At 50.2% G+C, this 22768-nt stretch overlaps 1 protein-coding gene across 5 annotated transcripts in view; it reads left to right on the forward strand.

Moving 5' to 3' along the window:
- The first annotated feature begins 16271 nt into the window (after positions 1-16271).
- Positions 16272-22768, forward strand: part of TUBGCP3 (tubulin gamma complex component 3) — a 75060-nt gene continuing 68563 nt past the window's right edge. For 2 of the 5 annotated variants that reach the window (XM_060636664.3, XM_060636666.3), the window contains exon 1: positions 16273-16521. In XM_060636664.3, the coding sequence (XP_060492647.1) occupies positions 16446-16521 (76 nt within the window). In that variant the 5' untranslated portion in view covers positions 16273-16445. Of the gene's footprint in view, positions 16522-16585; positions 16905-22768 lie in introns of those variants that run through there. The other 3 variants (XM_078452931.2, XM_060636667.3, XM_078452933.2) reach the window with 3 other exon arrangements.

Here is a 22768-nt window from a genome sequence, read left to right on the forward strand (position 1 = left end):
TCAGACAGGACATCGATTGTCACTCACATCGGGTTTTTTTGTAATAGGTTACGCATCATTTCTCCTTTGTCTTTTGTTTGAAGAGGTTTTATTTTTATGTGCCTTGGTGTGGACTTTTTTTTTAAGTTTATCCTGATTAGCGTTCACTTAGATTCTTTTTTTTTTTTTTTTAGTTTTTGATCTGTTACCTTTATTTTTTTAACTTTGCCTTCCAAGTTTAACTTTTTAAAAATTATTATATCTTTTTTAATGTTTATTTATTTTTGAGAGAGAGCAAGCACGAGCAGGAGAGGGGCAGAGAGGGAGGACAGAGGATCTCAAGCAGGCCCCACGCTGACGGCAGAGCACCTGATGTGGGGCTCAAGCTCACGAACTGTGAGGTCATGATCTGAGCCAAAGTCAGACGCTTAACCGACTGAGCCACGCAGGCACCCCCTCTTTATTTTCTGCAGTCTCTTTTCTCTCTGTCGCTCAGGTGGGGGACATGATCTTGATCTGTCCTCAAGTTCACTGACACAGTGCCACCACTGAGCTCCGCCAACCTTCTTTCACTTCTGTCGTTATATTTTTCAATCCTGTAATTCCTACTTGGTCCTTTTTTGTCACTTCTCTTTGTCGAGATGTTCTGTGTTTTCATTTGTTTCAACCTTCCATCATTGCTTCTGGAAGCATTTTTATTATGGTTGCTTTACAACCCTTGCCAGACAATTTTACTGTCGGATTGATTTTGGTGCTCACGTGAGTCTGTTAGCTGGGACCAAGGATTGGAACCAAGGGCCTGTGAGGAAGCCCCCAGGACATCCCGAACTTACCTTCAGCTCATTATAACACTAAGATCTCCTCCTACCGGAGGAGTTTTCCACCAGTTTTTGAAATACGATGTGTGTGCCAGCATACAGACAAGCTCCCCACCCCCACCTCGGACGCTGAATGCAAACCTTCTGTACAAACCCCGCGGGGAGACAGCGCTTTGAGAGCGAGCTCCCTGCCTCCTTACTCGTAACAAATAATAAAAAGTTCTTGGCTTCTGGGGCACATGGGTGGCTCAGTTGGTTGAGCGTCTGACTCTTGATTTCAGCCCAGGTCATGATCTCACAGTTCATGGGATCCAGTCCCTTGTTGGGCTCTGTGCTAACAGCAAGGAGTCTGCCTGAGATTCTCCGTTTACCTCTCTCTGCCCCTCCCCCATTTGCTCTCTACCTCTCTCAAAAAATAAATAAATAAACTTAAAAATAAATGTTCTTTGCATTTAGGAGCACCTGGGTGGTTCCATCGGTTAAACATCCAACTTTGGCTCAGGTCATGATCTCACGTTTCGTGAGTTCGAGTCCCGCGTCGGGCTCTGTGCTGACAGCTTGGAGCCTGGAGCCTGCTTCGGATTCTGTGTCTCCCTCTCTCTCTGCCCCTCCTCTGCTCATGTTCTGTCTCTCTCTGTCTCTCAAAAATAAGTAAACATTAAAAAAAACTCTTTAAAAGGATTATTCACCACGACTAAGTGGGATTTATCCCTGGGATGCAGGGCTGGTTCAATACCCACCAGTCAATCAGTGTGATGCATCGTGTCAATAAAAGGACAAGAATCACGTGATCCTCTCAATACATTCTCTCCCTTTTTATTTTATTTTTTTTTAATTTTTTAACGTTTATTTATTTTTGAGACCGAGAGAGACAGAGCATGAACAGGGGAGGGGCAGAGAGAGAGGAAGACACAGAATCTGAAACAGGCTTCAGGCTCTGAGCTGTCAGCACAGAGCCCGACGCGGGGCTCGAACTCACGAAACGTGAGATCATGACCTGAGCTGAAGTCGGATGCCCAACCGACCAAGCCACCCAGGCGCCCCCTCTCCCTTTTTAAAACTCACGCTGTATTTTCCCTGCTTCCTGTCATGACAAGTGACTTCCACGTGTATTCTGTGCGTTTTCCATATTCTGTAAGGAGTAAGGAGATTCTCTATCCCATTCAAGCCTCCCATTCGCTCTGTTTGGCTCAGCGTGTGGGGCCCGCCCACTTTTGCCAGCTGTCATTCCAACGCCAGTTTAGTCCGGGGGCTCTCTCAATGCGGCTGAGGTCTGCTCCTCATTCAGCAAGGTTCAAAATCTTAGTAAATGAAAACTCGGTATGGACATGAACTTCATACCCCGTGTGTGCGGGTGGAAGGCACCAAGACTCAGTCAAAGTGGTGACCGGCATCACAGTGGTCCTTCCTGTGGCCAGGAGGAGAAGGGGCCAGAGGGCTGGCCAGCTCAACCTAATGCCGGCTGGCGGCCGTTTGCAGGTGCGAGGTCTCTGTGCCCGCTGGGTTAGGATGTGTCTGTCCATCTCAATCATGTTCTCTGGCATCTGAGAGGTGTTTGTTCAGTGGCCAGAGCTGGATTCAGAGTTAGGGTCTCCCCTGTGAAGCCGGAAGGAAAATGCATAGCAACACAATCCTAATTAATGCACTAATTCCTTAATGTGACACATGTACGACGTGGTTACAGCACGTTTACGTCAGATGTGTGACCTCAGCGGTGACTCACACTCCAAGGGGACAGTGACACCCCAGAGAGCGGTTTCTGCATCACGTAGACAGAACTATGTGGGCAGGCCTTGGCTCGTGGATTACTACTACTGAAGTAATTGTATATATTTAGACCTTCTGCTACTTTTCAATTTATCTCTGATAAGATTTTAATACATGAAACAATACAATATTCACACACCTGTAATGCTGAACTAGGCTTCCTCTTCAGATAGATTCAGGGTAATGAAATGAGTCTCCCTGCAGCCTTTTGTGTAATCCGGAAAAAAAAATCAAACTCAGAAACCCACTAGTAGACATTCTGTAACCACTTTTATGCCATGGTTTGCAAAGGTTCACCAAGTACCTGCATTTTTAAACATTGACTTATTGAAGGCTTTCAAAACCTTGCAGAGGAAGTGCATGTGCTCCTTCTGTTTTAAGGCGGAGAAGCCTGGAGGTGGGAGAGCGAGCCTGCCCAGAGCCACGGGGCGGTGGGAGGTTTGAGCACAGGCTTTCCGGAGAAATCCGCAGCACACTTGGCTGCCTCCTCCTCTCTCTTCTCCATCACGAGCTGATCGGCCTTGCGAGCCTTCTGAAAACGAGACGGGCTGTCGTGACAGCAGCTTTTCTCAGTGAGGCAAAGACTGAGGGCCAGGGCGGGGGCCATCGGTACACCAGGGGTTCAGCGCGCCTGCCAGTCCCGTGTCTCCGCTGCAGTCCGGCGCTCTGGCCGGCAGAGGGCAGCACGAGGCCGGCTCCTGGCCGCCCCTAGCCTGCTCTCCCGGGTCACCTGGGGCAGCGCATCTGGGGCCCCGCGGGGCAGGTGTCCGGGCGCCAGGAAGTCGTGCGGGGCCCAGCGCCGGCGGCAGGCAGCACGGGGCGCCCTTTCCTCTCCCTCCCCGGCCTTTACGGAGGGAGGTGAGGTCGTTCTGAACCGCTTCTTCCGTCTGGAGACACTGGTCACCGTGGGAGTGTTTCTGCGCTGAACGCCGTCTTCAGAAGCTCTTCTGGCCAGAATCCCAGGTGGTTTCCTGAGGTGACGGATCACCAGGAGGGAAGCTGTAGGTGAAGTGCCTACTCTGGACTGCGGCTCGAGTCATGATCTCACGGTTGGTGGGTTCCAGCCCCGTGTGGGGCAGTGACATCTCGGAGCCTGCTCTGGATTCTGTGTCTCCCTCTCTCTCTGCCCCTCCCCTGCACATGCTCTCTCGCTCTCAAAAATAAAGAATAAAGAATTACAAAGAAACTGACATTCGCATGCAACACACCAGAGACTTCCGGGAGGGAAACAGGGCCCCTTTGGGAAGCAAAAGAAATGTTATTTTCTAAAAGACAGCTTCGAGACATGATAAAAGATTTTAGGAGACGATTTTATATTGGGTTCTTTGTCTCCTAGTTTTTAAGTAGTGCTAACATAAGAAGTATGAATGCATTTTATAGAGCATTATTATTCAAATAAGGATTAAAAGTTTTTTTAATGTTTATTTATTTTTGAGACAGAGACACAGCGTGAGCAGGGGAGGGGCAGAGAGAGAGGGAGACACAGAATCCAAAGCAGCTCCTGGCTCCGAGCTGTCAGCACAGAGCCTGACAACGGGCTCAAACTCAGGAACGGTGAGATCATGACCTGAGCCGAAGTCGGACACTCAACCGACTGAGCCACCCAGGTGCCCCTAACCTTTTTAAATTTTTTTAATGTTTATTTATTTTTGAGAGACAGAGAGGGAGAGAGAGAGAGACAGAGAGAGAGAGAGAGAGGGAGACAGAACGTGAGCGGGGGAGGGGCAGAGAGAGAGGGAGACACAGAATCCAAAGCAGGCTCCAGGCTCTGAGCTGTCAGCACAGAGCCTGATGCGGGGCTTGAACTCACAGACCGTGAGATCATGACCTGAGCCGACGTCGGACGCTCAACCGACTGAGCCACCCAGGAGCCCCTCAAATAAGGATTTTAAAGTTAAATTCCAGTTGGTCACTTAAATTCCTATTACAAAGGTATGATTGGTTCGTGAGCTACGGCATGAAGACCGTCGGCTTGTAAGACTCCTGAGTTCGAGCCTCTGGCCGTTTACCGCTGTGTGAACTCGGGGAAGGCACACAACTTATTGGAGTCTCAGTCTCCTTATTTCTAAGGGGGATCATAGTTCCTGCGTCGGGGAGGTTTGCCGAGGAAAAGGCTCATCTATAACTTTTCGTTGTGATAGAAATATAGTCCAAGGCAGCTGCACAGTGTTTATGAGTTTCGTTAGTGTAGTGTTTTATCCTGTGCCGCGCACGGTGACCAGGAAGCCACAGTCTAGGGTATTTCCGTGCCTTTCCACAGTCACACAGACGGCCAATGGCAGAGCTGGGATCCACATCTCTGTTCCCCCGGCTCCCAAGCCTGTCCCTTTGTCCCCCGGCTCCCAAGCCTGTCCCTTCCTACCTCACGGTACTGCCCCGTCGCCTTTGTGAAGAGTCATGTGGAAGCAGGAAGACTGCAGTCGTCCCTAAATCATACTAACTCTTAATAGGATTGGCTAATTGAGAAATTCAGCTTCAAGGAAACGTTTTTGGAAAAGCCTTAGGGCAATTGTTCAATCCAAATTCGTGGCTTTACAACTGGGCTTCACCAGTGATTTGGGTCCAAAGCTGTTTTAAAACAGGCTTAATGTTTTTCATATGTAATCGAGCAAAAGTTGAAAACAAAATGGATGTCCAAGAATACGAAGAGGGAAGTTAGTGACATAAATTGGATACACCCATCGGGACAGGTATTATGCAGACTATAATAGGCTGTAGCCTATCTGTTGATGTAGACTCTACACATGGAATGGAAGAAACAGAATGCTGAAAGGGATAGGAGGTCACAGAAGAGCGTGTGCAGATCCAGGTGCGTGTTCCCACGCGCACACAGAGAAGGCTGGGCGCGTGGATACTAAACCACCAGCGGTGGCCACCCCTGTGGGTGCGGTTATGCCCGACTGTTACCCTTTAGGTGGTTTTTAGGGGCTTCTCAATTTTTCAAGGTACATTTGTTATCTTGGGAACAGAAAAAGCTAATTATTTTTTATTATTTAAGTACACGTGATATACAGTATAATAGTTTCAGGTGCACAACCATCCTGCACTTTATACAATGCTCGCCACGGGAGGTGCGGTGACCATCTGGCTCCTTACGACATCATTACGATATTATCGATTACGTTCCCTGCCCCCCAGGCGCCCCTTGACTTGCTTGTCGTGGAAGTTTAATTGGAAGTTTGTACCCATGAGTCCTCTTCACCCCCCCCCCACTTGTCCCTCACCTGTCTTCCCTCTGCATCTGCCATTTTTTTCTCTGTACTTAGGAGTCTTTCTGGTTTTTGTTTGTTCGTTGGTTTTGTCTTTTAGGTTCCACATATAACTGAGATCATATTTACCTTTTCTCTGACTTATTTCACTCAACACAATACCCTCTAGCTCTATCCATGTTGTCACAACGGCAAGATCTCATCCTTTTTTAAGGCCGAGTAATATCCCATTGTACATACAGCACACCTTCTTTAGCCATCCGTCTACCCACGGACAACTGGGCTGCTTCCATATCTTGGCCTTTATAAATAATGTATGTATCGGGGCGCCTGGGTGGCGCAGTCGGTTAAGCGTCCGACTTCAGCCAGGTCACGATCTCGCGGTCTGTGAGTTCGAGCCCCGCGTCGGGCTCTGGGCTGATGGCTCGGAGCCTGGAGCCTGTTTCCGATTCTGTGTCTCCCTCTCTCTCTGCCCCTCCCCCGTTCATGCTCTGTCTCTCTCTGTCCCAAAAATAAATAAAAAACGTTGAAAAAAAATAATGTATGTATCTTCTCAAATTAGTGTTTTTGCATTCTTTGGGTAAACACCAGTAATGGAGTCCTGGGTCACATGATAATTTTATTTTTAACTTTTTGAAGACCCTGCACACTGATCTCCACAGTGGCTTCAGCAGTTTGCAGGAGAGTCCCTTTTTCTCCACATCCTTGTCAACTCATTATCTCTAGTCTTTCGATCTTAGCCATTCTGACCGGTGTGAGGTGGCATCTCATTGTGGTTTGATTTGCATTTCCCTGATGATGAGTGATGGGGAGCATGTTTTCATGTGTGTGTTGGCCATCTGGATGTCTCCTCTGGAGAAGTGTCTATTTAGGCTCTCTGCCCATTTTTCAATCAGATTATTTGTTTTGTTGTTGTTGTTGTTGTTGTTTGGCTTTTTGGGGGGGGTATTGGGTTGTATAAGTTCTTTATATATTTTGGATACTAACCCTTTATCGGATATGTCATTTGCAAATATCTTCTCCCATCCATAGGCTGTCTTTTCATTTTGCTGATGGTTTCCTTCACCGTGCAAATGCTTCCTATTTTGGTCTAGTCCCAATAGCTTATTTTTGACTTTAATTTAATTAGTTAATTAAGTGAATTTCAAATTAATTTTTAGAGAGTCGTGTGTATAAAATATTGCCAATAAAATAAAAATATACGGAGACAGTTTCCCAGACTAAAAAGAAAAGTTAGGAATGTAGGAAGACTGAGCTGAAACAAAAGGTCTTAGCGCCCATCGTGGGGTGGGGGGGTGGGGGGAGGGTAGCGCCCATCACTGAGGGGCGGGAGGGCCTAACAAGGTTCCACGGGAATTAGAGCAGAGCATTGGAATTGGACTGGGTTTTTTTCTCACAGGAAGGTGGTAAATCCTATTTGTTTGTCACTAAAATGCTTTCCGGAATTCTGGAACTAGAGCTCAAGCAGTGGGCTGTTTACCTGGAAATGTGCTGTGGGACCCCAGGGGGAAGCACTCACCGGAACAGAGAAGGTAGCCAGTTTTCCAGCTGAAATCTCTTGGGATGTCATCCTGGAACCGCGTGAACGCGCGAATGCTGTGCCAGCCCGGCCGAGCTCCCGTCTCCTCCTCCTCACCCGCTTCCTTCTCCCTTCCTGCTGTTTGCATGGCCTTGACCCCATTCTGTAAACCAAAGATAAAAAAGTTAAGTGTGATCAAGTTGTGGATGCCGTTAGCATTTAGGATTGTTATGTTGAATTCTCCATAGCTTCTGAATTTTAAGAACAAAGCAAAACAAATCTGCCAAATATAGGGAATTGGGAATTAAATGTGGGGAATAAGCTTAGGAACAAGGCATGAAGAATTACAAAGCCACAGGACGAACGCACCCATGTTTGGGTAAACGGGGCAAAGGCCCCCAGTGTAGGACAAAGGTATAGGGATAGGGAATCTCAGGATGAAAGCATCCAAGATGAGGTAAGCAAGGTTAGGTATTCAGGGTGGAAATGCCCCCCGACTTAGTACCATAGCAGGAAGCTGTTTTCACAGGAGGGAAGGACCACGAGAGGTAAATAGGTAAATAGGGCTACAGACTGCAGCTGGGCCAAGCTGCCCTGAGCGGAGCTAAGTAGCAGAAGAAGGGTGCCTTGTTGACCCTGAGGTAGCTTGCCCTGTCTTGTCCCCTAGGTCAGTTCAGGTAAACAGAGGTGGTGCCTCACGTCTGCTGCAAACAACCTGCTGCCCACTTTGTTTTGTACTGACCCAAACCCCTAACACCGCATAACTTCAAAACCGCTTTCCCTCACACCCATGAGTTAATGTTCACGATATCATTGTCTCTTTGTACACGTCCATCGAGCTTGTGAGCCTTCTGATCCTAATAAAAACAGAGCGAGGACCCTTGCTTGGGGCTCTTGTCTCCTCCCGGACATTAGCCTCTCTCACGTGTTTAATCCTGCATCCGCTCTCTTGCTGGACGAGACAGAACTCCAGACCCAGAGTCTATGACAATTAAATAAAACTGTCAGGAGAGAACAAAGACCCAGTTCTAGACGGAGCCAACGCTGGTGCACCCCACTTTTAACACGGGGACAATGACACAGCAGTCCTCGGGTTCCTGGTGACGGGGGAGCCGCAGAAGGACAGCGAGGCGAGGTCACGTCTCGTGGCACACGATCATTGGCCGCTTTTAACTGGGTCAGAAATTAATAAGCGACTGCAGTTTTGTTTTTCAGGTTAGAAGGAGGCGGGAGCAGTTGGGCGACTCGAGCTGGCCAGCAGGAGAGCGGCCACACCACCCTGTCCTCGGCCCGGCCGTCTTCCCGCGCTGACCGAGGGCACACACACAGCAACACTCGGCACGCAGCTCTGGTGCGGTCCTCTCACGTCTGCGTCACACGCCCAGTGTTAAATGCTAGTGAGGAACCGTGCAAGGAGTTGTTTGTGCAAACTGAAGTGTGTAAAACCCAGGACGGGACTTTTCCTGGCTTTCATTCTGTGCCCTGTACCTTCCCGCCAGACCGCTAAGAACACATCCAAACTAATCGTGTGTTGTCAACAACAGCAGCGCCTCTGACGGCGGTCGGCGGCCTGTTAGCTGTTGCGTGAGGCACAACGAGTAGAAAATGTGGCAAAGAACGAACGCTCTTCTCCTCTCGGCAGAGATGGACCGGGTTCCCCACTGCCAGGGGAATTGATGACAGATATTTACAGAAGTAAATGAGCCATCCCGTGAGTCATGGGCTTCAAATCCATCACCGAGCTCACAGCTCCGTGGTTCAAAGTGCCTGTGAGGCCTCAGCCGACCGTGGCCGCTCCTCCAAGAGCCCGCAGCTAAAGGTTTTGTGGCCAAAAGAGGCTGCCCGGCTGCTTTATGAACTCGGGGGAAGCATTTGTTTGAGCAAAAGGGGAGTAAGCACTGCAGTCATCCAGAAAACCAATTAACTCCTTTTTTCAGCTGCCTTATCAGATTTCCCCCATGCGGCTTTCCTCGCATTCCTCAGGACTAATGGGCTGGAGACTTGGAGTGGGTATCACAATGGCTTTGAGGCAGAGGCGCCCTTGCAGCAGCCGTCTCGGGGCCTTCGATGTGGCCTTGAACCCTGGGTCTGCCTGGGGCCTTGGGCAGGTGATCTGTAAGTTCACGTGGCAGCCTCCGGTTCCGCTTCTGCAGAGAGTGATGACCCAACTGCCCTGTGTGATGTGGGGGCCGGGGGGCTCAGCCTGCGGGTACCCATGCAGACGCGCGGGCCAGCATCCCGCCAGGTAGCAGTGATGTCCGAGGTGGCTGCAGTGGCCTTGTGGAAGTGTGTGACCCCACCAGTTGGAGGACACGCCGTTCCCCGTGGACGGGCCCCACGGGGCCCGGGAGTCGTGGATCTGGACAGACGGCCTGGGTCCTAGCAGCTCAGTACCCTTGCTGGGCCCCTGGAGCCCCTCGCTGGAGACCAAACCATGGTCAGGGGGAGCCGGGCTAGGCAAGAGCTTTAATGAAGCTTAGAAGCCCCGAAAGGAAAGGACATTCACACCCGCTTCATCTGCCTGGGGACCGGTCAGGAGGGCCACACCCACTGTCACCTTCAGCCTGAAAGGTGCTGTCCGGTCCTTAACCTTTGAGGTTTAATCTTCCAAGTCCATCAGCCCTGGCCCTGCTGACCCGAGACCTCGACGTTCCAGCTGTGATTCACCTGCCGGGAGACGCAGCCTTGTCCCCATCCCCCTCCCCGCGAAGCTCCAGGATCCTTTCGGAGTTCCTCAGCCTCCAAAGTAACTGACACACCTACCCCGCCACACACACCAGGCACCAGAGCCGCAACATTCCACCGGCTTATGAGTAAAGAAGTTCATGGTAAGAGAACCATTAAATGCGGGTTGTGAGGAACAGGGGAATTCTGTGCTCAAGCAGACGTTCCGTCACTGTCATGAAAAGCCACTTATATTCCCTTTTTCGTAGCGCTTTAAAATTATTTTAAAACACGTTTGGAATCAAAGAAACAACATTCCAGTTGACCACCACCCTAAAACATTTAATATGCTTCCAAAACTGTAAGCACAGACCCAAGTGATGAAAGAACATAAGCAGAAACAACTGTGGCAAGGAGGGAGTGGGGGCTCCCGCTGACATGGAGACCGGCAAACCGCGTCTTCAGTCCTGCTGGTGTTTATAGCACAGCCTGTCAAACGTCAACCTTTGAAAGTCAACTCCAGCTTTGAAAAGGCGTAAGCATGCCAGGGCTGGATGGGCACGCGGGACTTCCTCTACGATCTACTCAATGTTTTTATGAATCTAAAATGGTAGTAAAAAACATGAAGTCTACGCGTTAATTTTTGAAAACGATGCGGGAATGTCAAAGGGAGACAGGAGCCGACTGAAAGAGCTGTGGAGGGTGGAAGCTGGAACAGTGTGAGCAAGAAAACAAGTCACGTAGTGTCGGATTGTAACCCAAAGTACAATGTGAATATCCCTGAGTACCTACAGAGTGAAGTCCATTATTAAGCAAAGAGGGGAGGATTAAACACATCTTGCATGGGGAGCAGGTTCATACTTACCTAGATACTTCATACGTGGGGATGTGGAGCCTAGCTCCCCATGCCTTTAGCGTGTGGGGGCTGCACAGCCTGGAAAGGTAGAGAAAAAGCGTGGCTTGACCAACACTAGCTCAGGCAGGTGATCAAGGTCGACAACAACAGAGAAGTCAGGTTGACAGATCGCAGCTTGGACATACAGTGACTAGAATTGCAGCTCACATCTGTGGACTCGGTTCACTTACAGTCAGTGTGATCTTTTAAGTTTATTTATTTTGAGAGAGAGAGAGAGAGAGAGACAGAGAGAGACAGAGCGTGATCAGGGGAGGGTCAGAGAGAGAGGGAGACACAGAATATGAGGCAGCTCCAGGCTCCAAGCTGTCAGCACAGAGCCTGATGAGGGGTTGAACTCACCAACCATGAGATCACGACCTGAGCCGAAGTCGGATGCTCAACCGACTGAGCCACCCAGGGGCCTCACACCTTTTCAGTACTTAAGATTGTAAGAGGTATGAAGAAGTTCTTAATAATACAGGTGTGGAAAATGAGCGGAACGAACACACTGAAAAACTGGGAGAGAGTGGCATAGAGTTTCCAGTTTTTAAATTTTGCTAATTAAAAACAGAGAAAATGACATTTTAAAAATATTTTCTTTATTTCTGAAAGAGAGAGTGGGGAGAGGCAGAGAGAGAGGGAGAGAGAAAGAATCCCAGGCAGACTCCACACTGTCAGCACAGAGCCTGACGTGGGGCTTGAACTCACAAACCGTGAGATCATGACCGTAGCTGAAAGCAAGAGTTGGACGCTTAACCGACTGAGCCACCCTTTTTGTGATATACTTTGGCTTAACTATACCGTCTTAATTTGTTTTCTTTTGTCCCTCCTGTTCCATGTTTATTTTCCTCTCTCTCTCTCTCTCAGTGTGTGTGTGTGTGTGTGTGTGTGTGTGTGTGTGTGTGTGTGTGTGTTTTGTGGATGAAAATTTTTTATCCTATGTTCTCTTTTTTTAGTCTGGTAACAATATTTTACCCTTTATTTAGTGGTTTCTAGGCCCTTGATTTATTAAAGTCTGATATAAATTAGTACTCTTGCCTCTGCAGGACACTTTGAAGACACGAGAACACTAATTACATCTACCGCCCAGTTTATTTGGAAGGTCGTTTTTTATTTTTGTTTCTCTGGGGCAGGCTTTCTTTCATTCCTTCATCTGGATTATCTGAATCCTGTGGAAGTCCACTTTCTTTGCTAATGAGAATATCTGCTAATGAGAACTGCTTCAGGAAATGAAGGATTTCAAGGCCATTCTCTGCATACAGAGGAGAGGTTTTATGCTCTGTTTTAGAAAGTCCTGCTGATTCGGGATTTCACATTTGTTCCAATGTCTCCACCCCAAATCTCAGGGTCGCACTTCTCCTCCATTAATGACCAGCCCTTAATGTAAGAGTCTTGGCAGGACTGTGTGTCCCACTTACATCATAGTTTACAACTTGAAGTTCGGAGTCTGGTCCTCAGTTCTGCTACTTTGCCAGCGCAATAATAAGACGTTCCTCGGGGCACCCGGCTGGCTTAGGCGGTAGAGCAGGTGTCGGGGTTGTGGGTTCACACTCCGTGTTGGGTGTAGAGATTATTTAAAAATAAGTAAATAAAACAAATCTTAAAAAAAATAAGAGATTCCTCTGAAGGCTGCTGTTGGAACGCTCTGGTTCCGTGACTGCACCTTAAGCTATACCCAAGCTTTCCAAATATACTCCAGTCCAGTCCACCCACACTGTGGTCTTGGTGGCCGTCCTTGCTGCCCTGACATCTGACTACAGCAGCTACTTAATTCCCCAGGGTCTTGCTATCAGCCGGTGCTGATAAAAGCTCGGGTTGGTGCCTCCACACGTGATGGGTTCCACCTTCAAAAGGATCCTAACATATCTGAGCTCAGACATGAGCAGCTCCATCCTGGAACCCCAGCTGAGGATCTCGGCCCTGCGATCATCCCTTACTAGCAAGGACTGGAGAGCAGGGGCCAGTCTGCAAGACAGAAGCCATGCCAGCAATGCAGGGGACTTAATACAGGGAACTGGTAATGCAGGCGGCTGCAGCAGGAGGTGAGGAACTCGGATTAGCAAGTGCAGAAAGTGGCTACTTGGCATAGGGCTGAAGAGACGGCGAGAAGAGCTGATTTACCATACGCCATGTTCTGGAATCTTCCCGTGGGGGTGAGATCTGGAAGGAGAGCTGCACAGGGGAGATTGGGACCATGAAAGAAGGGGCAGGCTGGTAGCAGGTGCAGCTGTAGAGGACGTTTGGCTGCTGGCATGGAGAAGGCGAGGGCCGGATGCCACAGGGTGATCGCTGCCGTCGTCTCCTTCTGACCTCCACTTCTCTACCAGTGACTCCTTTGGCTGAACCTAGCAGGGGGGCCAGCTGTCCCGGGGGCTTGCATTGCAGTGTTGTCCAGATGTAGGGCAGATCGGGGCAGGGCAGGGCAGACAGGGAAAGGCAGGCCCGTCCTCCACGTGGCCATGCTCGAACCCTCCAGGCAAACACCATGCACACTAGTGCTCTCTGCTGTGTGACAAACCATCCCCAAACGTAAGGGCTGAGAACGATGAGCATTTTATCTGCTAACAATTCCACAATCTGGGTGGATTCTGTTTGCTTTGCACATAGTCTCTGCATTTAGCTGGCTCGACAGCAGGGGACCGGGTTCAGCTGGGACACTGGGGTAGCTGGCTGCCCTCATTGCCTGGGGTCTCAGGGTCCTTCCCTTTCCATGTGGCCTGCACCTGTGGTCTGTCCTGCAGAGTGGCTGGCCGTCTGACATGGCGGCTCCAGGCTCCCAGGAGAGCAAAGAGGTGCTTGCCAGGCCTTCTGGAGGCTGAGGCTGGGAGCCGGCCCTCACTGCTCCTACCAGGAAAAGCAAACTAGCGGGTCTATCCAGAGCCGAGGGGAGGGGACTACAAACAGGTGACAATTCTGGGAGGCAAGAAATGTGAACAGGGCCCCATGGTTGGTTCCTACACCATAGCATCGGGGACCTGCCTTTAAGGAGTCTAACGTCAGGGCTTAAACACTAAAAGTAGAATTTTTCCGGTTACAAAATCTTGCCAAAAAGATACTTGTGCCAAAAAGTGTTTTTTGCCAGCCAAGTTCCCCAGATGGGTTAGGTCGCTTCTCCCTGTCCCGTCCTTAGTGGCGCCTGAGGCACTCGCGGCCTCTTGGTCACATCCAGTGTTTGAGGAAGTCCTGCCCAGGTCGACGCAAAGCTCCCATGTTGGACCCAGCCTGAAGCTCATGGTTTTCCTCATCCCTGCACAGCCAGGCGTCACCAGCCTGAGGCGCCCGAGGGAGACGGTGACATTTGTTCTTCCCTTTTCCTTCACCTCCCTGCTGATTCTAACTCCCTGGATTGGAGTCAGGGCAGAGGGGTCAGGACAAATGTCAGGCATCTCTCGGTTAGCTCTGCATGCAGGCACACCTTCCGTCAGGTTGGCCCCAAGTGGCCATCTCCGCATGGGCATCTGAGACCAGTTGTCTGTGAGGCACACACGTGGCTTTCTTTGTGGGTTCCACGCAGGAGGTTTTGACTCTGCAGGGTCCTGGCAGGTCCTGATGTCCCTGAAATAGTTTCGGGACTCCAGAGCGCCCTCCTTCTCCATGGTCAGCTGATCAGCAGGGGGTGGACCTTTAGGGTGGGAGTGAACATAGCCGGAGAGTTAGCATGTCTGCTGGGCCACGTCCTATCAGTCCTGATGCAGCATCTGCCTCCCGTTTTCCGTGGCTTTCTTTAAAATGTGGGGTCCTTGGTTTTGTATCTGAGTTGCCACTTGGTAGGATATCCCTGCCGCATGCCTACCACACTGCATTTTAGTTGCTGTGTTTCCATCTTCGTATTGGAAGAGCCAAGGCACCTTCAGGTAAATTTCAGCGATGGGCGTTGACAGGACACGCTGGCACCGTGTCCACTCTTCTGGGCCATGCACTGTGCAGTTTCCTTCCCTCACTGTGCCTCGCACGGTCTTGGTGCTGTGTGATGTTGTTGTCACAACTGTGATGGGGGCTCTGTTACCTCAGAAACCCTGCATGCATAGCGGATCGCTGGGAGGGAGGACACTGGCGCCACCTGCCACATCTGACGTCTGACGCTGCAGCTCTGTTCTGGGCGTGAAGTGCTGGCCTTGCAGTCGCCTCTCTCAGACACCTGCTTGACGATTGTCCTGGGGCTCTTCTGGTTTTCCTGTTCCTAGAATTCACGTGGTGCAAGGTGGGTATTAAATGCATGGTCGGCCAAGTAGGTCCCTTTAGGGCCCAGCCCTCCTTCGGGACACCTCATTCAGGTGCCATCCTCAGTGAGAAGCCTCAGGGGGTCCCGTTTGTAAGGCCTGCTGTCTTCCTCCACCCTGGGAAGGAAGGGGTGGAGTTTTCTCTTGCGCTCAGCTCACTTGATTGTTGTTAGGTGCCTGTTTTTCTGCGGTATAGTGCAGCCCATCTGTGGATACAAGCTCTTTTCATCTTAATTCCAGATTCTCAGGAAGGAAACAGGTTGGTCCGCAGTGGAGTAAGTGTTGCCTGTGTCTAACTGGCTGCAGTCACGGGAACCGCAAAGCTCCTGGCCGCCAGCATCTCACATCTTTGACCAGTTGGTGTGTGGATTGGCTCATTTGTTATCCGGTGGGGCATTTCTCAGTGCCTGCAGCCTCCCCCTGCACTTGTGTGCAGGTGTGTATAACAGAGTTTCAAATGCCTTGTGATGGCCTACTGATCTGCCTTGTTCTCTTCGGGCCCTTCCCCCCTCAGTCTTCATAGGCCTGACTTAGTCTTCAGATGACTAGTTACCCCGGACGTGTGGGGAGGGGAGCCTGGGGTTAGGGATGGTGAATAGTCACATGCTATCTATGAAAACCTAGAAAGTGTACTGGTTGTCAATGTCAACCAAGTGTCAAAACCCATAAAATCTTGCCTTTAAGCAGACTTCTTCCACCAAAAGTCAGCTTGAGCCAATGATGTTTAAAAAAAAAAAAAATCTACGGGGGCGTCTAGGGGGCTCAGTCGGTTAAGCGTCTGACTTCGTCTCGGGTCATGATCTCACAGTTCATGGGTTCGAGCCCCGTGTTGGGCTCTGTGCTCACAGCTCACAGCCTGGAGCCTGTTCGGAGTCTTTGTCTCCCTCTCTCTCTGCCCCTCCCTTGCTCGCACTCGTGCTCTGTCTCTCAAGAATAAATAAACATTAAAACTTTTTTAAAATTATGGATTATAAAGATGCTATTGAGCACAGAGCAAATCAGTGGCCTTCCTGACCTCAGGGGTGTTGGGGGACCTGGGCCACAGGACCCCGTTCGAGGACCGTGCGGTCTGAGCAGCTGGAGCAGCTGGTGCCGGAACCCTTCACGCGCGGTAGCCGCGGTCCGGGGACCGCGCGCCACGGAGTGGGGAACTCTGAGGCCGGCGCACCAGCGCCCCGAGCGGCCGGAAGAAGCGGGGCATTGTGGGAAGGGCCCGCGGTTTCGGCGGGTTCCGTTAAAATGGCGGCCTGGTCGCCGGCGGTGCCCGAGAGGCCGTAGCCCGTCGGGGACTACCGGATCCTGCGTGGCGTGGGGCGTGGGGCCGGCGAGAGCCGGGGGGCTCTGCGGGGCCCCCGCGGGCGGTCCCAGGCGAGGATGGCGACCCCGGACCAGAAGTCGCCGAACGTCCTGCTGCAGAACCTGTGCTGCCGGATCCTGGGCAGGAGCGAAGGTAGCGAGGCTGGGTCGGGGGCTCGGGGCCGAGGCGTGTCCCGGAGGCCGCCCGTCAGTCTGGGATCCGGAGGCCTCGCATGGGCGGCGGGGTTGGGGAGGGGCGCGTCCCCGGGGCGGGGCGGCCTGCGGAGGGCTTGCAGCCCCGGGGGCGGAGGCAGGGAGGCCGGACCCCGGCGGGGCTGAGTCACCGCTCCGGGCGCAGCGGGCCCGGGGGGCGAAGCCGGGCACGGCGGCTCGCGGGCGCGTCCACCTTGTTCAAAGTCACCGGGGAGACAGGGCAGCGGTGGCCTGGGCCGGGTGGCCGGGAGCTGGCGAGCAGCAGCGTACTCCCTGCCCCCCCGGGAAGGTCGAGCGGTCGGAGTGTGCTGCGAAGCGGGGGGTGCGTGACTGTTACCTCCCCGGTTTTCTTCCAAGGGCTGAGGTTGGACTTGGTACGAAGCTGTCCTGGAGAGGCCGCCCTGCGGATGCCGATACCCAAGCCCAGCCCTGCGGGGCGTGGAGCCATTGCGGCCGCGGTGTTTTACGATTTGACATGGCTTGCCCTCTTGGTGTTTGTTTTGGCGGGACGCGAAGGGGATGCGTGGAGTCCACCCTGGAGGGATTTTCTGGGTAACTGAAGACACGGGGTTGCTTATGCCTTCAGCGCTGTGCGGTGGACGAGAAATCGTGCAGTTTTTGCTGGAAGACTTTACACAAAATTACTTTGAAAATATAATGACCAAATTTTAACTTTTCGCGATTCATGACAATTAGGTACATACTTGATTTGATGTTCTATGATAGCCGTAGGAGTAAAAGCTGGATTTTTTTTTTTTTTTTCCCGTCAGCCTATTCAATGACACCAACCTCACACAGTTCTTGGGACATTTTATAAAGTTTAAGTCTGTCCCTTTGGGCTCCCCAACCCTAGGCACTATGCTGGGTGCTTGTGTGATGCGGAGACGCACAGACCAGTGATTCCACTGGTAGATGTACATTCTAGGGGAGGAGTCGTGGTAAAATAGGTAATTGTAGGTTAGGGATAAATGCTGAAACGGAGATAGAGCGGGTGCTGGGATTTTGAGGGAAGAAGTGAGGGAAAGCCTCTGCGGAGATGATTCGATGGACTGGAGTGAGGGTAGGGGGGCCCAGGAGCACCTGGAGAGGGTTCCCCAGAGAGAGGACAGGTGCATAGGTTGCGAGCCTGGCTTGTTGTTTTCAGGTTTTGTCTCCAGCTTTCCTGTACGTGCACCTCAAGCACCCCGAGTTACCTTTCTGATTCCATGTTCCTGATCCTAGGAGAAGCCAGAGGGCTGAGATTGCTGGTTACCACTCACTCACTCTAACGCCAGCGGTCTCACTGTGCCGGCGGGTCCTCGGTTTTCCTTCCAGGATAAGCCACACGGTTGTCCGTTCCCCCCATGCTCATATGTGGACTTTGAAGGCCACTCATTGTGAGGTAGCATGATGTTTCTCGATAAAAAAAAAAAAAAATTCTTTTTTAAAATTTGAGGCTCTTTTTGATTGTTTCACCCTTCAAGGAGATTAAAGCACTTATCTTCAGCAGAGTTCTGCCTCCTCTTGTCTCTCTTTAGAACAGTGTTTAAATGTAAGAGTAAATATGTTCTCTGCGAGATCCTGAGGGGATCCTCTCTGAACAAAATGGATCATAAAATCCATCAAAAATGATTCCGTTAGCTCTGTTCTGGACCGCGAGGTTTGGCAAACCATTATATTCGTAATTCCAAATACATGCTATTTACTGAAGAATTTATAAGTATTTAATAGCTTGCCTTGTTCTGATTTGTTCTACCTTACTGAACAAAAGCAATATTAATTGCTTCCTTTACAGTGTTTGACATTTAAAAAAATCTTTTCGTTAGTGGGTATTTTATCTGGTAACTAAGTAGAACATTTGATTAATTCTTTTTCTAAGGTCATGTTATAAACAATTGGCCTTGTATTATTATAATATTGCTTTTCCAAGACTATGATATTGAGGAATAATTGATACCTGTTACTTTTATTTTATAATTTTTTTTAATGTTTATTTCTGAAGGAGAGAGAGAGACAGAGCGTGAGTGGGAGAAGGACAGACACACACACACACACACACACACACACACACACACAGAATCTGAAGCAGGCTCCAGGCTCTGAGCTGTCAGCACAGAGCCCGACGCGGGGCTCGAACTCATAAACCGCGAGATCATGACCTGAGCCCAAGTTAGATACTTAACTGACTGAGCCACCCAGGCGCCCCCTGGTGCTTGATATGTTTATAAAGTTAATGTAATCATTATTTCTCACCTTTTCCAGCCTTCGAATTTGCTTGAAACACACACATACTGCCAGCCAGTGTGTTCTGGATGTTTCAGAAGCAACCTTCCTTTTCATACTTTGTAATCCTTTTCCTAACTAGAAGATAACAAGCACAGTGGGTTTTGTTAGGTGAGTATTTGAACACAAATGCTCGGGGGCAGCTCCAGTACACTGTGCACTGAGGTGAGATGACTATCTTCTGCTGTGACAGTGCTGTGAGTGTGCTCCGAGCCACGGCGCAGGCGGACGGGGTGCCGTCCTGGTGACTCGTGGGCCTCACGCGGTATTGCTGTTGGTGTCATGATTTTCCGAAGTGGTGAAGAGCCCTTGATGAAGTTCCAGATGAATGAATTATGGTCTTCCTTGATTATATACTTGGGAAAATCAACGTATATTAAATATATGTTAAAAGTTACATTAAGTGTATGTTGAAATGTGCACTAAATGTCTACTGACATAGAAATTCCAGTGTTTTAGGCTTCATTGGAAAGTTGTGCTTAGTGGGCTTACTGTTATTTTAAAATGATCTAAAATTTAAAAATGATCTCGGTTTAAATTCCCAATCCAGTAAATATTGATATAACCTACACATGAATAAGTAAATCCTCTTAGGGATCCTCAATCATCAGCGTGGAAGGGGACCCTGAGACTGAAAATTTCAGTCTGAGAGCCCCAAGTCTAGAGCAGCATGTCTTGTTTCTGTTTTGGAGCATAGCCTTGCATTCCGTGGGAGCTACGCGTGGAGTGTGGCCACACGAGAACCTGGTACCAGGGTTGCTGTGGCGGGACTGGTGGTGTGGCAGTGGTCTAAGGGGGGGCCTTTTACGGTAGCTAAGCCTTCACACCTTGTCACCGTGCATCTCTCCATGTGATACCTCCTCGGAATTGATGTCGTGGGCACCGTCTCCAGATAGTGTGACTCTGTAGGTCCGTGTGGGAGCGTGGTGTCTCAAGCGCAGAGTCCTTGTGGCCTGTGGCCTGCGTCTGGAGGGGCAAAGAATTACAGGTTTACATGCTTGCTCTGTGTTGGCCGACATGCCGTCCTGTTCCATAGGACAGCAGTGTCGTGTGTGCATCGCTTGCAAACCACACACCTCCACCCCGCTCACTTTGCGAATCCCAGGAGAGCACGCAGCCGCAGGCTTTGGATTCACTTATTTCTGTGCATCTTTATGTTCATTTTCTACCTGAGTGCTTGTGGAACCCTTTTGGGGTCTAGAAGGTAACTGTCACTTACGAACTCTTGGGCCCACATCGGAGTGCTCTTTGGACCCTTCACGTTGGCATCAGGGCCATGTGGTCCCGCCGTCTCCCTTGTCCTGAACGCGAACCTCTTCTGTGCTGCAGCCACGGGTCCTTTCTAGAGGGGACATCTGATCACGCCAGGTGAAGAGAGTTTGTTTCCTACGTGTAATCTACAGGATGAAGGCCACATTGTCTTGCTGAAAAGTTAAAAGCCGGGTGCTTTGAGTTGTGGTTTTAATGGCTATGGCAGACAGATCATGCATTGAAATGACATTTTCAGATTAATACTAATAAAAATACCTAACGTTTTTCAACAACTTACTCTCTGCCACACTCTGCATAGACTGTGAGCTGGTGTATTTAACTCCCAATGTTGCTGGACAGTTGGAATACTTCTCACTAACCTCGTTTTGTAGATGGGGACACGCGCGCGGAGAGATAAAGTGGTTTGCTCACCGTCACCAAGCTGGCGAATTGCAGAGCCAGGATCGGAACCCACATCTCTGGTTCTGGAACCTGATGTCTTGAATTAATTCCTTCCTGCTCTTCTGTGTGGAATCTGGCACCTTCCATCTCTGTGCTGAGTGCAGGAACCTAAGCACCTGCCCGGCCTGTGGAACGACCTCTCGCCTCTGTCCTCACCTGTGTGTTCTCCGCACGGCTTGTTTGGAGAGTGTGCGTGGGTACAGCGGCTGCTTGGGCAGTGTGTCCTTGAATTCACTGGTGCCTGCTTCTCAGGGGGATACTCTCAGGGGCTGGGCAGAGGAACACTGCCTTCCTGCCTTGGCTCCTGATACCCAGAGCGGATTGGACGTGAGGACGTAGCACATTCCTTTGGTGTTTGCTGGTGAAAACAATGCAATACTCTAATTTTTCATCTTGGACCTAGCCAGTCATCAAAGAGCTTCAGCCTGGACCTCCTCCCCTGGGACTCCGGATGGAACATGGCTTGGATTTTGGAACTAGCGACACTGGCATCCTTTGAGGGACCGTGGACACAGTAGCCCTTGAATCTCCTCGTGTCCTTTCTTGTGGCGAGTTCCTACATGTCAGAGGGCTGCTTCCTCAGAGAGGCCTTCCCTGACCAGCCCACGTCGCGAGGTCCTCCCTGTTGGCCGGCACAGCGTCCTGCTCATTTTCTTAGGAGCTCTTATCGCAGACGGGTCGCCTGTGGAGTTACTTGCCTTGTGTTTCGTGTTGTCACTGAGCTGCCTGGTGAACCACTATTTTCTGTCCCGTCTTAGGGCCCGTGGTGTTTGGCGCTTAGGAGTTTTCTTTGAATTACTGATTGAACTTAGTTTTTACCTTAGAAATGGAATAATGTTGTGGGAGTGTTAAACTGGAAATCTGTAGTGGATATTGTTTGATGGTTAGGTTCACCAAACAAGGAATGATTGTCACTGTGAAGTTAATAGCCTGTATTCTGTGCGTCTACCTTTGAAACTTAGGTAGATTTCACCTAAAAATACAGATGGAATTTTCAGATATTTTCTGTCAGAGGGAAAGAGAGACTGCACACTGGTCTGGCCAGCAGGTAGGGAAGTTGAAGGTGGTTGGTGAGGTGGCAGTGAAATGCTACACGTGCCACAGGTGCAGGGCGTAGAGACGGGAGAGGAGAGGATTTCTGGTGTTGAGTTTTGAATTTTTGTTGGAAAAGTGGAAAGTTTATGAAACTTTTGGAGTGGAGATGTTTGTCTCAGGTACTTGAGTATGTTAATGAAGTATTTTTTTTTTTTTTCTCAACTAGAACAGTTTTACAGGCACCCTTGCAGGTGAGAAATTTTCAGTGCCACTTTTAACATATTAAAATTAATGTTTACTCCTTAGAAAATGTTAAAGGTGTGGAAAAGTATAAAGAAGAAAATTAAAACTACTCCCTGATCCTGGGACTCCACAAAAACACTTCAGATTACTTCTCTTTGCTGTTTCCCTGCCCTGCTTTGTACGCACTCACCAAGTCCTGAACACATGCTGTGCTGATGTGGTGGTGTTCAGGGAAGACTCTGTAGTCTCTCTCCTGTGTGCGTGTTTGGGTGTGCTTGGGAGAGGAGGGCGGTCTGAAGGGGTGACATTTCCACAGAGAACCGGGGGAAGTGATGGGGTGAGGCCTGGGAGGATGTGGGAGAAGAGTGTCAGGGTCCGGGCCACAAGCCGGGGGTGGGGTGGTATGCTCAAGGGTTGGCAGGGTTGGCCAGACCACGGAGCGCGGCTGGCGTGTGGCCAGTGCAGCTGGGAGGGGATAGGCGGGATGTGGTGCTGGTGGCGTGGCCAGGGACCGGGGACCAGGGACCAGGTCAGGCAGGCTGTCCTCATGAGTTTGGATTTGATTCTGGGCCTGACGGGAGGGTCAGGCAGAGCGATGACTTTATTTATGTTCTAAAAAGATCGTTCTGACCGCCATGTGGATAATTTGCTCTAAGGGACAAGAGTAGACACAGGGTGGCCGGCTACCTAGGACACCTGCTGCAGGTGGATAGATCCGTGGAACGGGCATGTGGGGATGCACCGTGAGAAATGGATTCAACAGGATTTGCTGGCCTGGATAAGTGCTTAAGAGCCTCATCTCCTAAATCATCAATCAGATACAGAAAGTTTGAAGTGATTTTCCTTCCGTCCACTTGGAAGGTGTTCATTCCTTCACTGATGAGAATCTGCCGTTAAAGTGATTCTTACTCCTTTGAAGCTCCATCTGGCAGCTC

This window comes from Panthera onca, chromosome A1 (assembly GCF_046562875.1).
Source record: "Panthera onca isolate mPanOnc1 chromosome A1, mPanOnc1 haplotype 2, whole genome shotgun sequence".
NCBI lineage: Eukaryota > Metazoa > Chordata > Mammalia > Carnivora > Felidae > Panthera > Panthera onca.